Source organism: Polyodon spathula, chromosome 49 (genome assembly GCF_017654505.1).
Source record: "Polyodon spathula isolate WHYD16114869_AA chromosome 49, ASM1765450v1, whole genome shotgun sequence".
NCBI lineage: Eukaryota > Metazoa > Chordata > Actinopteri > Acipenseriformes > Polyodontidae > Polyodon > Polyodon spathula.
In genome coordinates, this window is record NC_054582.1 from 2,313,310 (window position 1) to 2,338,335 (window position 25,026).

Below are 25,026 nucleotides of genomic sequence, written 5' to 3' on the forward strand. Positions count from 1 at the left end.
AAGCATGTGTTGCTCCAATATACTATGGAGCAGTAATATGCTCTCTCTCTCACTTGTCTTCTTGACTGCTCTAATACTGCCTTTGATGTGACATGAGATACAGCACTTTACCACTTTTTCTGAATTGTGTGTTCCCTTGTGGCAAAGAGGTTGATAGTGTGCAGGTGTAGGTGATCAATGAACAGACAGACAATTATAATCCAGGTGCAAAGTTTGTTTAATGATATTTTTTTTATCCAGTGCCTGACGGCAAAACAAACAGATGATGGTAAGTAATACAGCAGCGTGTATTACTTAATTTATAATCCCTGGATTTGCCCTGCAAATAATAGTCCTGTTTTTATTATACACCCACACAAAACACAAAACACATACCCAAGTCCGTTAGTGCTTGAATTAATGCTTGTGGTGCAAATAGTTATTTGTGATAAAAGTGCAGTGCTGTTCTGGGTTTGTACTGGCCTCTGGCGACAGCTCCGGAACGTGTTAGCTGTCTAGTGATAACAAGCAAACAAATAGACAGAACAAAACAAACACTCACAATAATTTACAAAAACACAGGTCCTTCCGGGTCACTTATTAATAACCAAAAATGAAGGAACAGATAACCATTGCTTCAACCCCTATTTATACCTTCAATCATAACCCCTTGGTAACGATTGCAGCCGCCCCTCCACTCCGCGGCTGCCACATAATTTCCCTTCTGGGTCAATGAGTTAGTGTGCAGAAAGCTCTGTCTCTTTTCTACATGATCGACTTCCTTTTAACCCTCAGAACGAAGTTACTGTTGTAAAAGCCTTTTAACACAAGGTAAACTGCTGAAGCAACCTTTTAATCCAGTTGCTCCAATCAAAATGGTTTTACATTGTTGCTTTAACTCAACAAAAGGGTAGAATTGCTGGAAAGTGTCCCCTTTTACTGATTGCTTGTAAGTTGCCTTGTGGTTCATGAGCTTTATGCTGCTGTACAATCTCAGGTTTCTGGGTCATTCCACATTATTTTATTTCTTATGGTGGACCCGCCTGTAACAGGGCTGCTGTACACTATAACATCTGTCATAAATAAAGTTATTCTCTTTACTACTGTGCTCTGTGTTTCTGATTCAACGTACAATGAAATACAGCTTCTGGATTTAATAGCAGTAAATTTGTTCTGAATTAAGAATTGTTAAACTCAAAACCAAAAACAAGTGAGCTGACGTGGCTGGTGTCTCCAGACTTCCATGTGGACAGTGAAAGGGTTACAGTGAAAAGTCTTTGCAGATGTTTTCATTCTTTCTCCTGCCCTTAGGAGCTGTCAGAGTGTGTTTCCTGTCAAACTATAAATCATCTGACGTAAAGATCATGTATACAGCTGCACGATAATGCAGAGCCTAGCACACCCTCAATTAGAGTATATACCCCCAATCAAAACTGACGTGGCCTGAGCTGCATTAAAACATAGGATGGAAGAACCTCTTCTAATGTTCCCAAAACAAAAAGGAGGGAATCTACTTAAACCGAATCTGCAATTTATGGCAGCCTCAGAAAAGCGGGTTTTGAGTAGAGAAGCCGTTATCCTATGATGGATGCCTTTGGAACTCAAAACTCTTGCATCAGATTGTATACGTGTGAAGAAGTATATTAATTAATTGCAATTATCTTTTGTTAAGTTTCCTTTTCTTCCAGCAATGGCAGCTGCATCTATTAATAATTACACTGTTTTCACATTTGAGTCTCATATGAGCTCGGGACAAACACTACCCACTAAACCTTCTGTGAGGAACAGAAAACAAACACGACGCTTGAAGTTTCCTGATAATTATATTTATTAAGAATTTTTAATTTTGTTAATTTGTTTTATTTGTTTACAACATAGTTCTGTCTTTCAAGAATGCCATCCTATTCTTAAGCTTTTGGAAGAAAAAGAAAAGTAGCCTCCTTCCGAGATTATGTTCATCAAGAGTTTGTGGCCTCGATTTAAAAATGATACGTTTAAAACAGTAATCATATCTTTAAGAACTTCATTCTAAAAAAAGCTTCAGTACAATGTTGTTCAGGCATACAAAACAATCTTATCCACCCATCTAAAATGTGAATCTTTTTGGTATGGCTTGACTTTAATATTGATGTCTTTTTTTAGCTGCTCACTCTTCCCTACTGACATCGCTTGTATCCTCTCCTGCTTATGTGTTTATAATGTGTTTGAAAACTAATATGCTTACTAGACAATAATAAAAACAGACGCTTGTAATGCGTTTAAGTAAAAATACATATACTGCATTAAGTAAAAATGAATATAATGCATTAGCCTGCTTATATATGAATAATATTATTTTTCAACATTTTAACTAGAATGATAATTCATTTCAGCAAGCTTGCATCTTAGTTAAACATCCTGACCAGATCCTGTACTGACACCTGCATACTGCAGTTGCAAGCGATCATCGTTTTTTTTTTTCTATTTTTTTCAGTTAGTTTAGCTGGAAATCGCTAAGCACAAACTTATTTTAGCAGATTACAGAAAGATCATTTTGTTATGCTCAGAAAAGCTGTTAGCTTGAAATATATAGGCCATATGAAACTAAAGCAAGCAGGCTTCCTTCTGCCTCTGCCTTCGGTTAGGGTGAAAGTCTGGCTTCAGATCCCTTCTTCAGGGCAGGCAGCAGAACTGCTTCCATAATCTATTAAAACTTCCTGCGTACATTTTATCAGTCATAATTATAGCCAGCTGGTATTTCTACTGCTAAATTAGACAAAGAGCCTGCATTAACACCTGTGCCTGCTTTGTATATTTTCCACATCAAGCCAGACCTAAGGATCTTAACTAGCCTCATGATAATCACACTGTAATTACATAAAAAGTAGAGGTTTTACAGTGTAGTTGCTATATAACATACAATGTAAAAGTATAATTACAGTGGAGTAAAGGACACTTTAAAATAGTGTTAGCTGTGGCTGACAGGTCTTAGCAGTTCATTTGCTTCATGTCTACATTGTTCAGCAATAAACTGCAGTCAGACTGTTGTAAGGGCTGGGGTAAAGGGACTCTCACAAGAGCAGGGCTCAAGGGATTTCAGTCTCCAGCGATCACTAATACTTGAATATAATGAGCCAGCTAATAGACCTATGATTTGACCCATATTTGAAGAAACATTGAGAAATACAGGGGCTAGCAGCAGCTATTAGAAGAAAGCAAGTTTGGGTTTTCAGAATTCTTTGACTGTTTAAACTACGGGTGTGCTGCAGGGAAGTTAAAATAGCCTAATCCTTTCATGAAAGCTTGTTTAGGCATACCATTCAAGTACGAGTTCTGAGAAGTCAGTTCCTTGGAATCCAAACAAAAAATGAAAGATGCCAGATCTAAACAATGTACTCTCCTAAAGAAATGAGCTAATATATTTGTCAAACAAATGACAACTCTGAATGTATATAGTACAATATGAGGGATACGTGAAGAGATTACATTTACTGTATTTGTTTACAATCCGCTTAGTTATTCATCTATATATGTCACATCTACACACTGTATTCTTTTTTAATAAAAGCATCCCATTTGTATGCTGTGTATGGATGAAACCCATGCAGACTCCACATCAGAGGCAGACAACTTTTGTATACGTTTTTAACATAGTTTTTCTTTATTTTAATATAACAAAACAACTTTATCTATTTTGATAATCCTCTTGATGATACGATGAAAAGTAGTAAATATTGATTTCTTGGCTAATTGATGTATTAAACAATTTTAACTGTGATGCTTGCAAATATTATTCTACCCTTTTGAAAGACTGAAAAGTTAATCAGAATAGTCTATAAGATACTTACATTCATTCATTAAATGCGGCTGGGTTTAATGAGCCTCTGTCTTTAGTTTACAGTTCTGTAAACTGGAGAGGACTGTTTAGTTAAAACAGCTGTGTTTTATTTAACAAACTTGCCCTCTAGCTCAATGTATATCATTAACAGTAAATGTGTGTGTGTGTGTGTGTGTGTGTGTGTGTGTGTGTGTGTGTGTGTGTGTGTGTGTGTGTGTGTGTATGTGTCTCTGTTTGTGCATATGTGTGCATACCTGATAATATACCCTTCTTAACATTTTAAAAACAATTGTGGACGACAAGCAAAAGCCATTGTTTAAATCAATTTAAATACTGTGCAATTCCCTCCATAAAACAGTCTCAGCCCTTTTCTTTGGCTATAGCAAATGTGTGTCACGTGACTCTGTAAAGAGGTGACACTGCAAAGTGACCAGCACATGTCCCAGACACACATATGCAATGCTTTATCCTAGGTTGTCTTTAGCTAGCTTGTGGCAGCTGAAGTGTGAAGCAAGTTAAACTTGGCATCCCTGTTCGGTCAAACCATGTGAGGTCTGCTGAGCGTGGGTCACCCCAGGACATGGCCGGAGCTTGGCTTTCATTTCACAACCTTTCTGGTTCAAGTAACTTTTTATACATATATGATAAAGGGACTTGTGAAGCATTTTGCTTTGGATGAAAACTTCTATTGGATTATGTTCTTTTTCAGTAATTACTGCCTTCATGAAGCTGGCACTCCATTCTCATGGACTGAGTTCTGTGCAGTCAGCACAGTCTGGTCAGACATTTTCTGATGCAGTTTAACCTAGAACTTTTGAAAATAAATGCATTAAACTAAACTGCTGGGACACCGTGAGCAGACTGTGCTTTTTTAAAAGCACAGTACATATTTATTTCTAGAGTTTCAGGGGCGTCAACAATCAGAAACTCATTGTAGTCTGTTAGAAGACACAGGCACTGGAGTACAATAACCCTGCAGGTTCTGTGACATACGAATAATACATAGTACACATGTGCAGGCTAAGATATAACCCCTTAACCCAGAAGGACAACGATCACCTGTTGCCGTTTAGCGTTCAGCCAGTGATTCAAATAGTCTCTGTGTAAGGTGTGTTATTTATTTATTTATTTTTGCCAAAGATCTGTCCATGAACCAAATTGGGGCTCTTATAGCATTCTGTCTTTGGCTTGGTAGAATTCAGCATAGAGACTTTATCCGTTCCAGAATGCAGAGTGAGATCATTTTTATTTTACTTTTTGGCTACTGTCTATGCTCTGGCTGCTGGAAAGTTAGAAAGTACAAACACCTAGTTTAAATTTTTCCATCAGACTCTCAGTGTTGCCACTGCTGATGCTGTACAATAATGAAAGAAAATATAATAAAAAAAAGAATAAAGTCATTGTTCTGCTGTTAAATATACTGCCTGGGATCTTGTACTGTACATGTTTTATGCCACGAATGGTGAAGAGTGACCATATATCTTACAGCGTGGCACCGAGTGACATAAATCTGATAGAACACAGCATTCCAGACAGTAACATATTCCTGCCACATGGTTTTAATTTAGTGTTCTTCAAATGTATATTTGTACTGCATATTATTTATAAAGGACTGTAAGTCATTCCTACACTGTATCCATCTGCTTTGTCCAGTAAAACACATCTAGAATATGTTGCCTAATGCAATCTGGTAACTAGGCAACAGTATAATTTTAAATCAAAACATAAAAATAAGGCCATGCTTGGTATAATATTAAATAGAAACATTCATCAAACACTGTAGTTCTGTCTACTTGGTTTGATTGAACATTTGTATAAAACATTTTTTTTCAATGTATTTCACATTAATCTCATGAAGGTAGAATATAGTACAATATATAATTTCATAGAACAAAATACTGTAGATGTTCAAACAAAACAAAAAAAAGTGTTGCTAGGAAAATCCCATTCATATCAAATCAAAAACATCAGATGTATACATTGTTTTTACATCACAGTTTAAAAATTCCATTCTCTTAACTTTTCGCCATAAAAGAATTATATAAGACATTCATGTGGCCTAATTAGAGCCCTTTATCTCATGCAAACTTGTAATCAGAGCACCATACTTTCCCAGAAGTGATTCGGCTGTTTTTACAAATAAAAAAAAAAAGTACCAATGGTTTCTGGCCTTGGTCAAACCCGCAAGCCATCCCGAACTCGCTGAGCTGTTTTGTTTCCCTCTTTAAAAATGCCTGAAATGATGATCTTTTACTTTAGAATTGGCACCCCCTTTGAGCTTGCCAGAAGCCCCTGCAAAGAGCGATCCTCATGTGGTCAGGAGCTCTGAACTTCTTTGTATGTGGTTTTGCCTGTGGGATTAAGTTTGCATTGCATGCTTTCATAGTTTTGTTTTGAATCACCATGGCAGTTTGCAGCCCAGGAGCGTTCTTTGCCAATAACTAAACAATAAAGTTGTAAAAACATATGGAAGGGGAAAACTTTAAGCATATGGATTCAACACACAGTTCAGTACTGGCATGGCTTTTATTGGCTTTTTTAAAAAAAAAAAAAGTCGTCTACAGGGTGGACAGCTATAGGTGAGGAGACTATGCTGAGAAGCAAAGTGGGGATGTGTCGATATGAAGAAAAAGTGGATGCTTTCAGCATAGCTGAAATGTTGTGTACTGTCTCAGCTTACAACTAAAATGAACTGCAGGATGGCCATACTTCCAGAAATGCAGACCCAGCAAATGCAGGCCTACAGTATCCCATTGTTCCAATGCACAGGTACTGCCAGTAAAACACACTCAGGATTCTCAGTGGGCAGTTCTACTGAGACCCTTTGTAGAAAAGCTGTAGAGACGAACTGCATGCATAGGGGTAATGCCTGGGATTCGTGGGGAATGCTATTCGTGTGAAGACGCAAGCCGCTGGTGGAATGAATCCTCAGGCATTTGAGTAAGAGAGAGTGAGGGGAGTCAGATGCTCCACTATCAAAAGGCCATTTCATTCAAGTAACAAGAAGGGCTGCACTAATGGGGGTCTTGGAACAAGACTGTGAATAGAACTGAATCCAGCGTTAGGATCAGGAGGCCAGTCAAAAGAAAACGGTGGAAAACAAACAAACCGATGAGGGAAGAAAAAAATGAGAGGCATAATAGGAAGAGATTAACACTTTCAAACACTGTTATTGAACATGGGCTGGAAGACGAGGCCTGCAAAAGGCTTTTACTAAGAGCCAGGGTCAAAGCGACTCTGTGAAAAAGCCGTGGCTGCTGGAAAGTTTTTCTCACCATTTCTTGAATCTCTTTAAGTGCCCAGTTGTCCTTTGTGTCATTACCACAATTCAATTGCTAAGTTTTATCTCCATTGCACATTACTGAAAACCTCAGAAAACCTCAGTTTATGTTTTTTTTTTTGTTTTGTTTCACTAGCTACAGTAAATAGAACTGTAATAATGACTTATAGAATATATCATTGGCTGAGCAGGTATTAAGAAATATTTTGGTATCCAATTCCAAAGGTTGGGTCTCACAGCCTCATCCCTTAACCTTGGACTTTAATGCCTATACAGTATGCTCTCCTTATAAGGTTCTCAGTTATTCGCCTACCGCTGCGGAACACGTTTTCTGAACCCTCCTTACAAGGCTTTCTGTTTGGTGCCTGACACAAGACTTCCTTAAAGTGTTGGATGATAGCAGAGTGCTTGGATCCTAGGGCTTGTGTGAGATAAAGATTTCTGAGCGTGAATGGCTAAATCATCAAACGTTCTGCCCGTGCTGTGGAAAGAATGTGTACAAAGAAACTGCATTCTTTTGAGAAACCACTGCTGGCAAAGGAACTATCCGTACTGGCATCTGGATGTGTTTAAATCTTTTGCAGATTTCAGACAGAACTTTATTCCTTGGCTCACAACCTTGCTGTTGAGGGACGTTTGTGGTTTCTATGGAAACTGCCCGATTAAATATATAGTCCGTTTCATGCTTGATTGCTATGAATTAGTCATTAAAATGAACAGTATACATATACAGTGCCATATGTATGCAATATTGTAATTGCAATATGGAAATATTTAATTTTGGAACTTGGCCTATTTAATTAATTAACTTTGGCAAGATTCAGTTTGCTGAGCTCAGTTCATTTTAGAATGTCTGGTTCCTTAGCAAGCAAGTAATGCAAAATACATGGCAGTGTTGGGAGCATTAACTTATTATTATTAACATAATCATAGTATATGCTTAGCCTGGGTATAATGTTAAAGGGTTAAGTAGAACTCTGTTGTGTTGTAGTTTTCCTTAACTTGAATGTTTAAGTGTAGTCTGTCTAATCATCATTATATTCTGTGTCAAGGGTGCCGGAATTTATTGTTTTAATGTTAATTATGGCATTTAATCGTGCTGTAGATTTTACTTCTTGACTAGGGGGATTCTAGAAGAATGTGGTCACAAGTGTTTGAAACGACTTAGCATTCCGTAGACTATTCCTCTGGGGCCTGAAAGAGACTTTTTATGTGCAGATTTCCAGGATTTTGGCTGCAGGACTTTGTCAGCCTTGGAGTCAAAGTGATGTTGCGTGAATGGATTAGTGTGTACTAAGGGGTCATTCTACCTGAAAGGAATCCTCAGAAGGTCAAAGGGTCACAGCAGAACATGCTTCTGCAGTTAAGGCCTCCCTAATTTGGGATTTTTCATAGAGTCTGTATACTGTTACCCACTACTGTATAGCATAAGAAAACATTAAGAAAAATATGAAACCACTACATACATTCAAAACAGCACATAGTCAATGGTCTCTCCCCCCACCCTCATTCTAACTTGACAGGAGTAGCAAATGTAACTCTTTTTAATAGTTTAAGTATATCAGGGGGTCTATTAACAAAATACTTTGAATTACAGTTTGGTATTCATGAAATTGCTATAGACTGTCATTGGCATTTCATGCATACCAAACTTTACCCAATGAGAAAAAACATTCTCATCAGGTAAAGCTTTGTGAATTGGGCCCATGAGCTTACCCCTGCCTTGTGGCTATTATATCTGTATCATTGACACCCCACAACAAAGAAACAGTGCCCCTTAATGGCCATTGGATGTGATCTGCCATTCTCAGAAAGAGGTGTCTGTACACTCCCTATGCTCTTAAGTTTGTCTGTAGTTTAAGAGATGTGATTGGCACTTCTTTATCAAGTCGTTTTGGTACTGAGTGATGTGTTAGACAGGATGAAGAATTTCCACACTCAGGGTAGCAGGCACCCCTCTCCTTAAGCTACTTTGACAGCATTCTTCAGATTTAAAAGTACACGGTCTGCCTTCTGCAGGACTGGAAGATTAGCTAACTTTCATGATTACTCAGTGAAGACCTTTGAAGAAATTCTGCTGGTGGTTTAAGTTTTTTCAAGATCATATATGATGTACTGTATTGGTTTCGGTCATCTTTGCTGTGGGGACTGTTGAAACCACCAGTCTCTGAGTCCAATCTCCAGAGAATTTTCATGCAGTACATTCCAGGCTGTGGCATGTTCTGTGCATAGGAGCAAATGTGCAATTCAACATTAAAACCCAAAGGCCAGTGACCATAGAACTTCTCTTGGCAAACAAAGTAAGCCTTGTACAACAACAACCAGCATAGATTTTAATAGTGGCAATATTTTGTTTACTTCAACAACATTCATCATGAAGGTTAAGCAAAAAAGAAAAACACTGAACACTACTGGCAACTTACTAGTGAAAAAATTGTTTTTGGCACAACACAACAACACAACAACACAACCATAGAGACAATTAGCGCCAGCAACCCAGACTACGTTCACAGCAATACATTATTAATCACTGATTACATGAAGCAATGTTAATTAAACATTTGAATTATTGTTAACAGCTTTCCCAATAATACTGCTCCCCATCTGCCAAACAATCTAACAGCATTCAGTACTTTCTAATAAACAGGCACATAATCTAAGATACAACAAATACACAGGCAGGCTGACTTAAAGCAGCAAAATGACTTTTGTTTTTGTTTCATAAGTGAATGCTGGTTTATTATAACTCTTTGTTTCTTTCCCCAGCTTCATCCTTCCCCAAGGATTTCTCCATTTTAACCACCGTGAGGCCGAAAAAAGGCAGCCAGTCCTTCCTCCTGTCCATCTACAATGAGCAGGGGATCCAGCAGATTGGCATGGAGGTGGGACGGTCTCCGGTGTTCCTTTATGAAGATCACACGGGCAAGCCCGGGCCAGAGGATTACCCACTCTTCAGGGGCATCAACCTGGCTGATGGCAAGTAAGTGCAGGCCATCATACACAGTAGTGTCTCTGAGACTAGTGCATTCAAACGGTGGCCTCAATGTGCACTTTGATGCTGTCAATGACGTTTTCAATATGGGCTTCATAGAAAATAAAGTGTCGACTACCACCATGAATTTAGAATGTATTCATGCCCTGTGTCTTATACAGTATGTGTATGCGTGTGTGTGTGTGTGTGTTGTGTGATATCCATGTGAGTTGGGTATTTAAATGAAAGTAGTAAAGTAAGACTAAGAGCATCAAAAAACTAAAAAACTATCAGCGGTTGTCAGAAGTGAAAGCTCTCAATGCAAATTAAATACGAGTCACAGAACGCACACCCACACATGAAATTCCTTCTCCACAGGTGGCATCGAGTGGCTATCAGTGTCCACAACAAAGAAGTCACCATGGTGTTGGACTGTACTAAGAAGTCAACAAAGATTTTGGACAGAAGTGCCCGTCCTCGAATTGACACCAAGGGCATTTTGGTTTTTGGAACTAGAATACTTGATGAAGAAGTCTTTGAGGTAGGTTTTTTCTAATTCTCCTTGTTTATTATTATTATTATTATTATTATTATTATTATTATTATTATTATTATTATTATTATTAGATATACAACATTTTTCAAAACACCTTAAAATGAAATACCTAATGTGTGTATAAACATTTTTTATTGGGTCCAGATTGAAGTAAAGTCACCCCCCCCCCCCCCCCCAGCTTGCTAAGTAGGTTCAAGATACAGTATAGTATATGAGATAATTGGCTTAGTGAGCCATGCAGATAGGTTGGAATTGATGACAGCCTGTCAAACTAAGTTCTGTCAAGGACTTGAAGAAATTCAACAAGTTCCATCCAGTGAAATGCACTCTACCCTCATTATAGCACTGTTATGAAACGCCAGGGAACTATGAGCTTAAATTGGAGTAATTCCTCATAACAATCAATAAAAAACTGAAATCCAGCCAAAAGTGGTCTTTGCATTGCCAGGTTAACAGTTCACCCCTGGACAGGGCAGCCCTGGGTGAATAAGAATAAGTTCACAAGAAGTTTACTTGAAGTGAATAGAAAACAGGAGAACCCCAGTAGCAGTTCTCCACCCCAGTAGCTTCTCCAAGCACAATCTATTATGGGGGGTCTCCTGCCTTGTCCAGACGGCCAGGTGGTGAACCCTTATGCCAGGCGGGTTTGAAGCCAGATAGTTTTTCAGATATACATTGCATAATCATCAATACTTTTTAGTTTTCTGAAACTAAAATGTACATGTTGTGGGTTTTGTCCTGAACTACTGAACTGTGTGTGTGTGTGTGTGTGTGTGTGTGTGTGTGTGTGTGTGTATATATATATATATATATATATATATATATATATATATATATATATATATATTTTTTTTTATATATAATTTTTTTTTTTTAAATAATCTTAATAAGGTCTAGGAAAGTGGAGAGTGGCCCTTTAAATAACAAAACGGCAGGCAAATGGTTGAGCCTGAAGAAAGCTGGCTTTGATCACATATGTCGGTGAGCACTTAGTCCCAGTTCAATTCATAGAATAATTCATTTTTTAAGGTTTTCCTGTTGTTGGCTGGGCCTAACACGTTTTGTTGCTGTGTGTATATGATATCTATGTTGCAGATGTGTTTTTGAACCTTCATAATGACAACAAAAAAAAGCGTAGAATATAGTGTAGTTTTGCGTGTCATGATATTAATAAAATGCTAATGCACACAGTACTGTAACAGTTTGGTTGGTTTGCTGCAATTTTTTGAAGAGTTACAGCTGTTTAAAGTACAGAATATGATGCTATGAAAACCACATAAAGGGTTTTTAGGGCTATTGCTATACCATTTAAACTGTTTTATTCCATTCAGAAAATTTGCCATTGCTCTTGCATATGATTTAAAGAATGCTTTTTTAAAGTCTGTTTTTATGACTGTAATTAACTTTGATATTCACCCACTGTTTTAGAATACTTATAACAAAAGTTAAGGAAAAAAAAAAACATGAATAGCAAAGTGTATTTTACTCAATAATAATAATAATAATAATAATAATAATAATAATAATAATAATAATAATAATAATAATAATAACTTTTGAATATTGTCCCATCCTAACATCTGTTTTACAATGTGATGCATAAATACAGTACATGGCTATTTGAAATGAAGCCTTACCCAAACATACAAATTAACACAAAGTACAAGGGGATATTTTATGTGTTTCCATAGCAATAGCAGCTTGTGAATCTGTTTTTCATATTGTTTGACAGGGCACTGCTGATAGTGTACACACACACTTTTACTAAAATGAAGCTCTAGTGGTACGCTTCCAACCAGCTGCCTCTGACAGTTTTTTTTTTATGTGATTTACAGTATTGGCTCTCCAAGCATGTGGTTTTATAATCTTGACAGCTTCTGAAACTTGTCAGATAGAGTTGTTTTTGAGCAGAATCCTAAACCATTAGATTTTTCACTGGGATAAACCAAACAAACGTTCCAGTTGTATTGTCTTTGGTGCATTACAGTTTCAGGTTCAGAGTGGATTGTCTTTCAATCTTTTACAAGATCTTCCAATGAAAATAATAACTCTGGTCGTGACCCTAATATGCTTCCTACATACAAGGTCATTGCCTTCAAGATTTTTGGATATCTAGAATGGGTGGAGTTGGACTGTGTCATTTCTAGACACCGTAGGGTGAAATTACAGCAATGAACGTATGAGTGTACTTGTACCTTTAAACTGGTCAAGGGGAAGGGTTCATAATAATTTCCTCTAAATTTGCTTGACCATCAGGTTTTCCTGCACTAGAAAAAAAATCTTCCTCTCATTTAAATGTAATTTGTCTGAGAGCGGTGTTAATTCCTGTCGTCAAATCTTGGGATTCTGGGTCATAATTTTTGGACTGATACAGCATGTTTGATAATGGGCCAAGGCATAATTTAAACTACAGCCTCTTCTTGTAAGAAGAGGGGGGAGAATCCAAAGGTACAAGTTGTCTGAAATCCTAGAAGTTTGGAGCAAGGGGCTGACTGTAGAGTTGGATGATTTGGTTCACCTCTGGCCTTGATTAAAAGAGCTAATAACATCCTCCAGGCATGTTTTGTAAGCTAGCTCTTTAAATGAAATGTTTGTTCTAAGCTTTCTGTACATTCAGTTGGTTGGTACTATTTTGTATGTACTGTATGGGAGTGAGACCACCAAATAAACATCTTGTTAAACTACTGTATGTTTTTTTTTCAGTTTCCCATCTCTTTTAAAAGTAGAAGTTATTTTAAATGCACATGCAGTGTTTTTGTTGAGATGTTTTTAGTTTTACTTTATTAATACTTTCAATTAGTAAAAAAAACCATATCGATATGTACTGCAGTATACATGAAGCTAACTCCTAACACATGTAAAGAAAATAGGATGTCAGACTTGGATATAAAAGCTTTGCATGGAATTATAGTGATGGACCAGAGCTAGATGCTAAAGGCTTTGCATGGAATTATAGTGGTGGACCAGGGTTAGATGCTAAAGGCTTTGCATGAAATTATAGTGGTGGACCAGGGTTAGATGCTAAAGAATTTGCCAGCAGTCCTTTGAAGCTGAATATTTGAAAAGCATTTGCTCTTCTATAATATTGAAATGACTGAATGATTAATTGGGCCGATGTACACCGCTGCAGCACACGTGTGATTAAACATAGGGCTCCTTGACACAGATTAGATGACACGGCCGGCCATCTGCTGAGAGTTTAGCTGACTGTACTGTTAGTCATGGAAGCAGTAATGGAACAGGCTGACATGGGAACCAGCAATGGCTTATTAGAAAGATTAAACTTTCTCTCATGCTGGACCCCAGCCAGCTGGAAATGAGGGGAAACTCCTCCAAGAACTTGTGTAAAATGGAAAAATATTCCACATAGTTTCCAAATTATGAGATGCCCCTTTTCTCTTCCCCCTTTGTTATGACTCGTAAACTGAAACAGTAGTCTTAGTTGTAGTGTCCCAGGTAAATATCTATGGCTAGGGATTGGTATTATTCAGTTGAATCTATGAATCAATTGTAATTGCAGCATAGCGACAGCAGAATAGTGACCGGTACAGTATTTATTGATATTAGTTTATTTAACAGTAGAGGGTCAGTAAACTAGAACAATCTGTAGTTCTGTATTTTGTAAAAGACGGCATGTGGTGAATATCCAAACACATATTATCCATCAGACCCGTGTGTAACATAATCTAGAGAACAACTTATCCATTGGTAGGACACCTGTTCATATCATTGGTGGGGAGGTATGTACTTTCTAAGATAGGTAAATATAAAGCACACAAAATGAATGTTGTTATGCCAGAGACGTCATACACAGAAAATACCTGTGGTTGGAGTAGAACAAAAAAAATTCTGGGAGGTCTGCCGTTATGTGCTGTTTTTGGGCCTCTGTCCACAAAAAACATTGTTGTTTCACTAATTGCCAGAATTAATTTCAGCTGGTTTAGGTTAATCTTTAAACCCAGATTCCAGAGACCAGAACTGGGTACCCAATAGCAATCATCCACGATCAATGTTCTGTGGTCTGCAGACCACTCTGTTTTATAGCAGCATTAGTAAAGTGCAATGAATTATTAGTGGTTGTAATGTTTATGGGAGCAGATTATAACATGGAAAAGAGACATGACTGTTTTTGCCGCTACACGTTATAATAGGTTTAGCAGGTGTGTGTGTGTGTGTGTGTGTTTCTGCAGAGACAGAGAGAGCTGATTTTTGTCTGGCTCAGCAGACAGCCCATGTCCCCCTGTTCTTGCTGGCCCTAATAACACTGCAGTTTCCCTCACCATCTGCCAAGAAAAATGTAAAATAATTGAGGGAGACTGGAAACATCATTAAAAACAAAAGTCTGACAGCGAGGAGACGAGACAGTATCGAAGCTCTTAAATATGTAAACGCAGCATGTTTAAGCACAAGAGACATATATACAGGAAGATTGGGTGGTACTTTTGCAAACAGTCTGGGCATTCACTTAAATTCTGTTGTCTCAGTTCCCAGTAGAAGCTGGCAGCAGAACAGGTGAACTAGTTTTTATGATTTTCTTATTTAAATAAGTTGTTATGGTGTACCTGTGAATTTTCTATTAATAACGTACTTTTAATTTTTATTTTTTATAAATAGACCATTATACAGCGGTGAAAATTTGCCTCCATGGCACTAGATTCTAGCACCAGAGTACCTCATATAATAAATATACTTCATTATTATTATTTATTTTGTTATATTCCTTAGCAGCCATAGATGATGATAGTCTCTCATTGGGTCTAGACTATTCACATGACCCGCCCACACTCATCCACATACACAGGAGAAAAGGTTTGTGTCGTGTAATAAGTTGTGAGGGGGGGCGGGGGCTTGATTAAGGCAGAGTTTGATAATTTAGCACCGGTAGACGCTCTGGTGCTAAACTTTCAAATCAGTTTGCACCCGTTGTAGTAACCAGTAAGGTAGATTACACCAAAAGCCTGATTAGCATGGGACTAAAAATCACCAGGTGGATTGTGAATTTTTACCGACATCTGTGAAATTTAGTCCCATGCGAAACGCCCATTTCTTTTATCTCTTTTTACAGGACATCGGGACCGCCTGTAAAATTTCAAACTCAGGTGTCCTGTGTCTTTTTACCCCCGAGCGAATCGACCACGATGTTAGTGTTATGATAGAATTGATATAAGCATTTCCGGGGTATTCGCCTCAAAGCTACGATTTGGTATCCAAACTGGGGACGGGCGAAAATACAAAACGTAAGTGGCGACTCTAAAAATGGATGCTTTGAATGTAGCATTTAAAAATAAGTATGGAAATACATATAATTCAAGAGGGGAAACGTTTATTCAATGTCGTCAAGTTGCCCGTAACCTCTTTTTCTGTGGAGGTTATTTACATCTAGTTCGTTTTTTACAAGTCATGCGCAAAATCACCCTGTCTGGTCGCAGCATCGCATTTCATTTTTAATTGATCGACTTTCCTTGGTGAAAACTAGTCTGGGAGGTTACTAGACTTCTTATGCTCTTGACCGTCTCTGAGGACACCAGATTTTAGTCCTGCGTAAATCCTGCCTTAAACTGGCCAAACATTTTTCTATATATGTTCTTAAATATTATCTGACAATACAGGATATCAATACTAGACTGTGGTTTCTGTGGAAACCAGTGGCTAAATTGTGTTAGCATTCTGCTATTCTAATGACCTTGTAATGCTGGAGATAGATTTTTTGAGTCCTCATGACCTCATAGTGCATACTGAAACAGTATCCTCTTACTATGTGTTAAGAAGGGACAAGCCTTGATGGGCCTTCATTCCCAAGCTTTTCTTGTATTCTTATGTTTTTGTGGCGTTGACATGACGAGACTGGTTTTATACCATAACCATTCTTGCACTGACTGGGAATGATTGCCCTTAGTGCATTAGCTGGGGTTTAAAGCTTCTGCCTCAACTGCAGTGCAATTTAATGCTTGAAGCTTGGATACCAGGGTGCTCTAATGCATTTACTGTGCTGGTGCTTCAAAAATACAGCTCAAATATTTGTTATTTTTAAAAACAAAACAAGATGTTTTCCTGTTTACCATAATTATCAGTACATTCCTTAATTCCACAAATATTAAAGGCTGGCATGTTTGTGAATGTGGCTGTAGGCTCAGGAAAGAGTTGGTCTTTTCGCATGATGGGCGTTTGCATTTTCTGCAAACCACAAACCTCAATTTATTATATAAACAAAATACACAAATATTACAGAAAAAAATTATTTAGGAAAGATAGAGACACTGACAAAACTGCTTTTTTTTCTGTGTAACATTAAAAACACAAATAACTTAACTATGGGCCAGAAACATTTATTATTTCTGTCTTTTATCCCATCGAGATACAGATGCACACAGCAGTAAACAGTGTAGTCTTTCCCGCTGTTTGTTAAAGTCCAGCAGTTACATCACCGCTATGCCCCAAATCATATCATACTATAGATATCCCAAAAAAGGGTCCATAAGTATGGAAAATGGAAAAACATTTAAAAGAGGCCAGGAGTGAGACCAAATATAACAACAATTAATCTGTCAGACACTGGCGTGTTTTCTTTTTTTTTTCTTCGTATGAAGCCATAAGTGCAAGTACTTCATAAATCCCACTTTTTCAACCTAAGAGGAAGAGCTGCTGAGTCCCTGTCCTGACTACAGCTACGGCCAAAGGTTTTGCATCACCTCGAATTTTAGGATTGAGACCCCGATATGGACATATTGATTTGACCATAATTGAGATCTTTTATTTAACATCATGTAATCAAAGAAACTGCAAAATGAGATTGCAAAAGTCTACCAAAAGCCATAATAGTAGGACAGTATTTCATGTTAGATTTCGAAATGTCACATTTTCCAGTTTTTTTTTTCCAGTCAAGTATATGAAAAACTAACAAAGCGGTATGTAATTCAATATGTTGATGTAACATTATTCAGCCTGTTTCACTCGACTTTATGAAGCAAAATTTGTTAATTCTGTAGCGTGATGCAAAACTTTTGGCTCTAGATGTAGGTATAATCACCTTCCAACTGTTATTATCAATGTGTTCCTGTTCAGGTTCTGTTTAATCACTGAGTAAAGTAAAATCAAGCAAGATTCAATTGGAAGTTTCTCATCAGCACACTGGATAGGATGAGGGAGGAGAGGGTAAACCTCAGATTTGATTAAGTCCTTGGAAATAGTGAGGTGCTTGGTGCTCTACTTTCCTCCCAGACGCTGATGTCATTCTTGGAAACCTGGACCAATCTGATGGCAATAATGCAGAGGATTGCAGAGCTTTCCTGGTAGGGAGGGAAAAGGGCTCCGTGAACAGCAGACAGTTCCAGCTGTATTATTTTTGAAATTGACAGTTACCGGCAAGTCGCGCATACTTTTAATAATTTTAATTTTGGCGAGTATATCCCTCTCCTTCCTGTGTCGGTTCAAGTGTTTGTGGTATATGCTTCCCTTTTTTAGCAATCTCCAATTTTTTCTGAGAAAGTTCTTGAAAATTGACTCGTAACCAAATCGACTACGATGCCTCTGTTGTCTGATGACAATTCATTTTTATTTGTAAGAAGTAAATTGAAATATTACTTCGACATTCCCAATATAATTCTCAATAACAATCTATAATGATCAAAATTCAGCTATTGTTACACCACTTAGGGCCTAGCATGTTGATGTCCCGCCTCTGCTCACAGCTGCAAAACCAGGCAGATCTCTCTCTCTCTCTCTCTCTCTCTCTCTCTCTCTCTCTCTCTCTATATATATATATATATATATATATATATATATATATAATGGCAGCAGGTGGTGCATCGTTGTCAGTGGGGAATTTTGGATAGTGTCATTTGGTATGCAAATGATTGGGGCAGGACAGTATGGGTACCTGTGTTTCTCTGCTTTGTGGATATTTTGGGGTCACGGTTGGGACAGGGTGGGTTAGGTGTTGAGCAGCCTGAGCTAACACAACCAAATATGTTACAATATACATAAATGATGGCAAACTGTCAATCCTGCGGGTGCACATGTCACATGCAGGAGAAGAAAACAACTGATAGACTATATACTGGGATCAGGCTTGCTGGTTTAGAGGCAAGCAAGCAACCAACACTCAGGGCTACTAGAACATGTGACTTATTTGACTGGGTGGGAGCACATGCAGTCGGAAATAGAAAAAAGGTTGAAAAAGACACAAACATCAACACCATCTAAAAAACTGACCAATTTTGCTTTCATAAGTTCACACTGGCTTTCAAAATGTTCTTATTAAAGCAGAACTACTGAGCAAATTGAAAAGAAGAAAAAATGACGAAAGAAGAACATGCAGATTAGTTAAGCTGTTGGCAGACCCTCTAATTTACAGCACGTATGATGCCTTCAGACATGATTTACACAGAATGAGCCTGTACTGGTCTCCTTGGGTTTACTGCCTCTCATTGAGAAAGGGTAATGCTGATGGAACACGTCAACATCACCAGTTAGGCTGCCCGCTGGGTGGTAAGACTGCCAGAAGGAGGCTGATAGGAAAATCCTAAACCGTGCCAGACACCCTCCCTATTCCCCACGCATCCACCCCTCCCCCTGTCTGTACAGCAACGGACAAGTTGTGCCTTCTATTTGCACAAGAATCCTACATGCATTATTCACATTAAATACACCCTCCAGAGCCCAGGCAGGAACCATAGAGCTCCGATGAGTTGTACAGAGACTTGGATGATGAGTCACAGGCTTCACACCATCCAAAAAACATGGAAAATGTAGCAGACCAGACAAGGCTGTTTTGGATTTTTGTTTTGAGCCTGTCGATATGTCTCTGTGGATTATTAGCATTTTATATATACTTAATTTGTTTAACAGTACCCTTTAAGTAAGATTAAAGATGGAAATACCAAAAAAAATGTTTTTGCTAAAATAAGCAACTGGAAATACCAGAATATGCTTCAACTTGCCAAATAGTTGCTATGCAGGGACTGCATAACAGTATTGCAAAGCTAAGTTTTAAACATAGTTGCCTGTATTTTCTCTCATTGTGCTTTATTAAGGTAACTAAAGTGACTTGATGGTTAGTTTTTAAGATTTTTTATTTTTCAGACTGCAAAAAATTGTTTTAAAACTGCAATTAAGACCCATCTGTTTAATATCGGTTCATCAAGTCACAGTTTAAAAAATTGTAACCCGTCCAGCCCCTCAAGGGAGCGCTCAGATTTCCAAGGTAAATCCTGCAATTTGCTTGTTCCGTATTGGAGATTTGCTTTGGAAGTGAGGGTCCCTAATTACTGCAGCAGAAAAGAAGCATTCCCTCAGCAGTATTTTGTGGGTATTAGTTAAAAGCCAACTATAACATTGACATGTCGGATTGGCGTTGCCTGAGAAGCAGGAAGCTGGAGTCGTGTTTTTTAGCTGTCCTGTAATGTTGGCTGTGCTTGAGCCTAGGCAAAGCGCAACCGGTGAAAAGGTTGAAAAAAGAAACATGTGGTTTACGTTTTGTTGCTTTTGGCAAACCTCTGCATGTTACAGTTTGAGGGAGCCCAAATCTTATAGATTTATCCTGTTCAAATCTCAGTCGTATACTTTTTGGTTTTATGGTTTAACTTAACTTGCCCACTCATGTGACTTCACTGATGGTTTAAGAGTGCTGATTTGCATAGTTTGGATTTATGATACAGTGGCACGGATAAGCGGACCTCTTCCTGTAACTCCTAATGCTTTGGAGTACCATTTCCCTGCTTGGATCGCAAATCGTTGACCATAATTTACTTATGCTGTACATGTGTTTACTATGTGTACACTTTATTATGTGCAATGAAATTGTGTTGGGGATGGTATTTAGAACCTTTGATGCACGTGAACAATCTTAAGGCGTTTAAAATAAAGACTTTGTTTCACACGTCCTGCCTCCGAGTTGACATGTCCTGCAAATACATGAATATATAAAATCTGAAGTGACATCCCTGGGAAGCAGTTTGGTTTTATCAAGTCCAAGTCATGATGATACCCATCTCACACCAAGTCCATATCCACATTGGTCCAAAGGTAAGAATATCCAAGCCTGGACTGAAGCTGGATTAGTCTCATCAGAACTTGAACTTGAAGTAGAAAACACAAGGCAATGTGGGTTTTGACAGCAGTTTGGAATAGTGGAATACTCTTACAGCAAATTATTTTGTTTGTTAAAACCCTGCCTGTTTTTTGTACTATCTCTTCGATAGCTATTTGCTAATGTGTAGGAATTCATAATCACGCTACCTTTATTCGGTCGAGGAAGTGCACAGCAGCGTCTGGAGCAAAGCCGTTGGCTGCCTGGGAATGGGACTGATCCTACATGTGTTTCCTATTGGAAAATAGGCAATGCTGCTGCTTTGTTTCAGCAACAGGTGGCTTTTCTTTCAGAGCCAGACAAGGCATCTGGAATTTGAGTTTTTTTTTTTTGGGTTGACCAAGGGATCGTAAAAAGGGGGAAAGGCACCAGGCTTGTTTTCTATAGTACATCAACCCGATATGTTTTGTTTTTAAAGATGAGTTCTGCAGATGGGTACAGCCTTGCCAAAAAGAGAAAAATGAAGAAAACAGTAAAAATGAAACTGCTTTGCTTGAAGGGGCTTTGCCTGAAGATTCATTACATTCCATCTACAGACTCTCCTGTTAATTTACTTTTAGTTACTAAATCTTCTCGAGGCAAGCCATGCATAATTTACCACAGTGACTCCTGCTGGTAGACCATGGAACTGCAGTAACTACAGTAAATACAATATTTGACAATGAGACTTACTTGGGAATCTGACATGTCAACCCCTAAGTGTTCATACCAGTGAGACCCCAGCTGATAAACTTTGGGATTGATGAAAAACCTTAACCTAGCTGTAGCTGTAACTGTAGCCAGTCATGAAAAGAAAATACTGTCTGCTTTTGTTCCTTTTGTGGAGACGAAATAAAATAAATAAAACAAACAAATAGTCTGGGTACACCGCACACTAAAAAAATGACATTTAACAGCAAATGTTTATATGTGATCTGGTTTATCTGGTTTAAATTATTCAAAAAGAATGCATCTACACATATCTCTTTGTAAATACTGAGAAAATTAGTTTAATATACTTTTTTTATATAGATTTTCAGTTTTAATAAAATCTTCAGTCAGTGTGTGAATTATTGGTCAACATTATTAAAACAAAAAAGCGTCATTTTACAGAAATACGAAACCAGTGAACCTTTGACTATAATTAAGGTGAAATAAGATGGACATACCATCAATTTCCAATTGTTCTGTTTTTTCTTACCATGTGGCGTCTTTCTTTTTACTGTCTTTATAACCACTGACACTGGCATCATAAAAAATGATCTTTTTCGACTTTAATAATTAAATTCTCATTGGTCCATTTTTCTTTTATTTCTGTGTAATCTCTGTGAACGAGACAGTAAGAGTCTGACAGGCTCTCCTTCTCCTGTCCGAGTAATGACGTGTTGTTACAGAAACATAGAAGGCTTACGCAGACAAACCGTCAGCTTGAGGGGGGTTTGCGTAGCAGCTACAGGAATATAGAATGATAATGTACACCTCATCATGGTAACCCCCCCCAAAAAAAAAATTAGATAATCCGCTTGGATTTACCGCTGTATTATTTATCTATAGCCAGACAGATTTGTGGCTTCCTGCTTCAGTTAATTCATATGCTAGCGTAAGTGATGACATTTTAAAACAAGATGCACAGGGCTGATACTGAACGGACCTCCAAGCTGCATGGCAGCTGAAGCATGTCAAGGTGACTGCTGATGAATAATCAGTGCTTTACTGTTGACCATGTTTAATAGTTCTTACACTAGCGGAGACAGTGGGGATACCTGGCAAAATGAGAATACAGAAAGATAGCATTTCTGGTATTTTATGGAGTTGGTGCAAGAATCACAATGAAATCATTTCAGATTCAAATCCATTTCAAGGAATAGCTTGAATGCATATGAAACTAAAATAATGCAGAAAGGTATTTCTGTCTCTGGTCAGTCTTGGGGTCAAAGCTATGATAGACTTACAGTGAGCTGCTTGCCTTGGTCTCTAGCAGCGTGCCCTACTTGAATTGGAGTACATTAGGCTTTCTTTTCTGAAGTGCTTTTTTTGATGAATTACTACAACTGTTCTGCTTAACTGGTCAGCAAAAAACCTCACGTCAAGGTTTTTCTTACATACTGGAGCTAACTTTGAGCAGCAGTTATTCTTAGTTTAACAAGGAGCCTGAAGCTGGCACTAAAGGACTTCCAAACTGCCCCCCTTCTTTTTCACTGACGGAAAGCTATGTGACCTGTGAGTGCTTCACATGGCACTGAGCTGAGTCACTGTGCACTAAAGACATGACGACAAGCAACAGGAAGACAAGAGGCCCATTCATTTCAGACTACAGGTTCTCAAAGGTCTCCTGTTTTTTTTTTTTTTTTAAACAGATGAGTATCACACAGTAAAAGGTCAGCGGAAGAATGCCACGCTTTTATTTAGGCATCAGCTCTAAAGTCTTGTAGTTACACACCATACCAGAGCCTGGTATCCATGGCGACCCTAGCTACAGACTCGCCTGGTTGCTATGTGGGATCCCAGAAGAGCGTTAAAGTGTTCATGGCTGACTTATGAACTTTAACACACATTTGGCTGAGTTTGCACTGTGTTAAAGTATAATGTCTGACAGATGGATACCATTTGATGGGCAGTTTCCTTTCAGCAATACATATTATGTACACGACTGTCTATATGTGATGTGTAGTATTACTTATAATGGATAAAGTCTTGTGAAAGTATACTGAATTCTCGCTTGTACACCAAATAGCTATGATGATTGGAAATTGATACTATTGGTAAAAGCAACATATTTTAGCAGTGATTGTGAAATGGTGTACCATTTAGGATTAAAAAAAAAAAAATACTAAAAGGTTTGAGAAATCTTGTAGGACATGGGGGGAAATGTAGAAGTTGCCTGGACAATTTCTGCTGAGGTTCAAGCAATGGTTTACTGAGACACCCTGGTGGCAATGGCATAGTGGATCTATCATCCACAACCACATCATTGTATCAGAGCAGACACTGGTGGGGCCTGGCAGCTATGGCTAAGCTCCCAGCTGCTCCAGTTGAGCTGTGTTCTCTGCAGGTGTGGCTCTCAGACAGTGATGTCTTAGAGGCCCAGCAGTGAGACTATCCTGCGGTGAATCAGCAGGGGTGGAATAATAGCCCCACTCTTCCCAGTGGTGACAAGGAACAAGGGAAATCGGGAAAGCTGAAACTGAATAATCCACCTGGCTGCAGAACTCCAGTCCATCATGAACTGAATAGCTATGTGTTTCTAGAGCCCCACAACTTTAAAACAAAACGAATACCATCGACAATTGTTCAAAAAGTCGTGTTTTCCATGGATGGCTGGGAGTTCATACTTTAGTATAGGATTATGTTTTGGAAAACGATTATTTTCTAAGAGTTTTTTGGAAAAGTTAAACTGTAATTTGTGCTGTAAAGTGCTGGTGCCTGAACTCGGATACATTTTTGTCTCGTAAAACCTAATATCTTCACAGGATGCTGTCAACAAACACGATAGCTCTAAAACATCTTTTAAGTATAATAATCACAAGCGTTTTGCATAATGGGATACAAAATATTGCAAAAGAAACACTTGAACCAATCATTAAAGGAACTTACCAATGCAAGGGCTGTGATAAACAGTTGTGGTACTGGTAGAACTTTGAAGTAGAACCTGATATTTGCTGCACTAAACATTGGTGTCTGATATAAAGTCTGCATAGCAATCTATAATCATGACTTCCCAAGTTCAATATACAGTATATAATTTATATTGCAGACAAGAACTTGGGCTTCTGTCTGTGATGTAAACAAAGAAAATAATGAGAGATAAAAGAACGAATTATGCTCGATATTTTCTATTTATCTTTTCTTTAATGTTTTCGGACCGTTTTCAGTTTAAGACTGGCTTTGGGAATCAAGGTCTACCCTGATGTGTTTGTAATCTTACTCAGCATATAGAGTCCAGAGAGGTGTGGTGCTGCACTTTTTTATGTACTGTTAATCCTGCACTAAATCAAGCTGGAAACTCAGTCTTCAAAGCTGCTGGTTCTAGGGCATCGTGAGTGATTGTGGACAGTGGTTGGGTCTTATTAAAGCTTTGTTATAAGTGAATTGGTAGCCACCAAATATACACCCTGTGTGATGCTGTGATGTGATTTAAGAGACTTTTTTTGCTAACACAGAAGCCATTAGATGTGAGGTCTGCCAGAGATGTGAAACATGTCAGCAACCTCCAGAATAATTTCTTAATTATGCGCAAGAGTACTGTATACTTCATATCATTAAAACGCTGAATTTTAAAGCCCTGGGAATTGAAGCCTGGGAAAAAAAGCCAAGTGTGTCAAACAAAGTCAGCTTCTGCGGATATGAGCTGTTGCAA

General features: G+C 38.2%; 1 protein-coding gene across 2 annotated transcripts in view; it reads left to right on the forward strand.

Annotated features, from left to right (window-relative positions):
* Positions 1-25,026, forward strand: part of col5a1 (procollagen, type V, alpha 1) — a 115,332-nt gene that overhangs the window by 29,605 nt on the left and 60,701 nt on the right. For both annotated transcript variants that reach the window (XM_041238600.1, XM_041238599.1), the window contains exons 3-4: positions 9,843-10,056; positions 10,426-10,588. In XM_041238600.1, coding sequence (XP_041094534.1) covers positions 9,843-10,056; positions 10,426-10,588 — 377 coding nt within the window. The remainder of the gene's footprint in view (positions 1-9,842; positions 10,057-10,425; positions 10,589-25,026) is intronic.